The sequence below is a fragment of the Triticum dicoccoides genome, chromosome 5B (assembly GCF_002162155.2).
Source record: "Triticum dicoccoides isolate Atlit2015 ecotype Zavitan chromosome 5B, WEW_v2.0, whole genome shotgun sequence".
NCBI lineage: Eukaryota > Viridiplantae > Streptophyta > Magnoliopsida > Poales > Poaceae > Triticum > Triticum dicoccoides.
In genome coordinates this window covers 706,576,068-706,577,798 of record NC_041389.1, presented here as the reverse complement: position 1 = coordinate 706,577,798, position 1,731 = coordinate 706,576,068, and the positions used below count along the sequence as shown (strand labels likewise).

Below are 1,731 nucleotides of genomic sequence, written 5' to 3'. Positions count from 1 at the left end.
AGAGAGAGAGAGAGGAGCTATATACACAAGGAAATGTCAAGTTAACTACAATCATCGAACTGAGCCAGTCCTGATCACCATGATCGGATTCAGTGATCCGAGTTCTTCAGGGATGCTATATGTCTGCCCAAGAACTTGCAATCCGGGTGAGACGACTTCCTAGCAGCTGTACCATTCACTCGTCTATTTTTATTTTTATTTTACTGGGAGTAACAGCGGTAGGTCGAGTTCGAGGTGGAGTATGACGTTTGGCACAATGGAGAATTATGGATCAGTTGGTGCAGATGGTGGTTACGGCGCCGGGGTCCATGGCGGTCTCAAGCTGGCGGAGAGGAAGGGAGGATGGCAGGGAGAAGGCGCCGGCCATGCCGCCCATCTTGCTGAGCCCGTCCCAGCCGATGTGCCCGACGTGCTGCACGTCGGTGGGGTACCCGATCACGATCTCCCGCTCCTCTTCATCTTCTTCTCCGCCGTCGTACGCCGCGAAGAAGGTCTTGATCCCCTTGAGCAGCCGCTGGACCCCCGCCGAGACGATCCTCTCTTTCGCCTTCTCCTCGCCGCTGTTTCCTTCCTCTTGGAGGACTCTGTCTGAGTCTGAAATTGGCCACCGATAGATGTTCTGCTGCTGTTAGTATGCGCACGTACCTGTGGCATCGATCATGGTCTGAATTATAATACGAGACTGGTCACTTACCTTGTGTGGTGGTGGAGGAGGGGAAGCCACGGCGGTCCTTCATCGGAGCCGGATATTGTTACTGAGACTATGGAGGGTCTGACAGAGGGTAGATTGGGTTGGGCGAGGGGGAGGAAAGATGCAGGCATAATAATGGTGTCGGGTTCTTGGCTGAGCGTATCTTATAGCCAGGGCACGGAAGGAGATGGAGACAGGGCATCATCAATCAAATAGGTTAATTTTGGTAGCATGGTATTGTGGAGATCAATCAGGAACGACGATCTTCGTGTGGACTAATTGCTTTTCTCTGTGTTTTCTGCTGGTGCCGAGGCTGGGACGTGCACATCAATCAATTGCGTTAAAATTCCTTTCAAAAGGGTTGGATGAGCTCGATTTGGCGCCATCATTTCGCTAGTGGACGTAGCACAGCGACCTCGATCTCCTTTTTTTTTTGTGTGTCCTTGGCTATGTAATCTTTTAATCATTTTTACTACATGCATATTTAGTGGGCGTGTCACTCTGTGGAAATGTATCTTGCTGTTCGGGAAGAGGAGCCCTCTTGAAAAGTTGCCATGAAGAAGGTCATCAAAGTCGTAAAAGAAGATTAAACATATGTTTTCTTCGGATGGACTGCTGATTAGCATGCAGGGCATGCGTGGGCTCATGCTCTGCAGGTACGTGCAAGTAAGATGCTTGCGCCGCAGGTTCAGCGCGCGTGCAACAGTTGGCTGCATGCAGGCTGAACGATTCGTACTAGTATCCCGGAGAAATCTGGGAACCGAATGATATAAAGCCTGTCTGCTTTTGATTGAGGGACCCTCTTTTGACCTTATTTTTCTTCTTCTGAAAAAAAAAAAACAACCTTGATCATCATCTGGTCTGAATGAAATCCGCAGCAGCAATTTGATAATGAGATTTTGGTGAGGTTAAACAGTCGGCCTCTCCGCTACTCTTGTGCAATTTGGCAATATTAAAAGCGTGCAACATGGCCATATGCGTGAAACAAACATTCTCTCCCTGTGTCTGTGTGGCTGGCTGGATCACTTGCCTTGAACACC

The 1,731-nt window shown here is 49.4% G+C and overlaps 1 protein-coding gene across 1 annotated transcript; it reads right to left on the bottom strand.

Annotated features, from left to right (window-relative positions):
- Positions 1–22: 22 nt before the first annotated feature.
- On the bottom strand, positions 23–817 carry LOC119306770 (CRIB domain-containing protein RIC2-like). The gene is made up of 2 exons (XM_037582903.1): positions 695–817; positions 23–594 (listed from the first exon to the last, which is right to left on the bottom strand). The coding sequence occupies exons 1-2, from the start codon at positions 735–737 to the stop codon at positions 272–274; spliced, it is 366 nt and encodes a 121-aa protein (XP_037438800.1). The 5' UTR covers positions 738–817; the 3' UTR covers positions 23–271.
- Between the last annotated feature and the right edge of the window lie 914 nt (positions 818–1,731).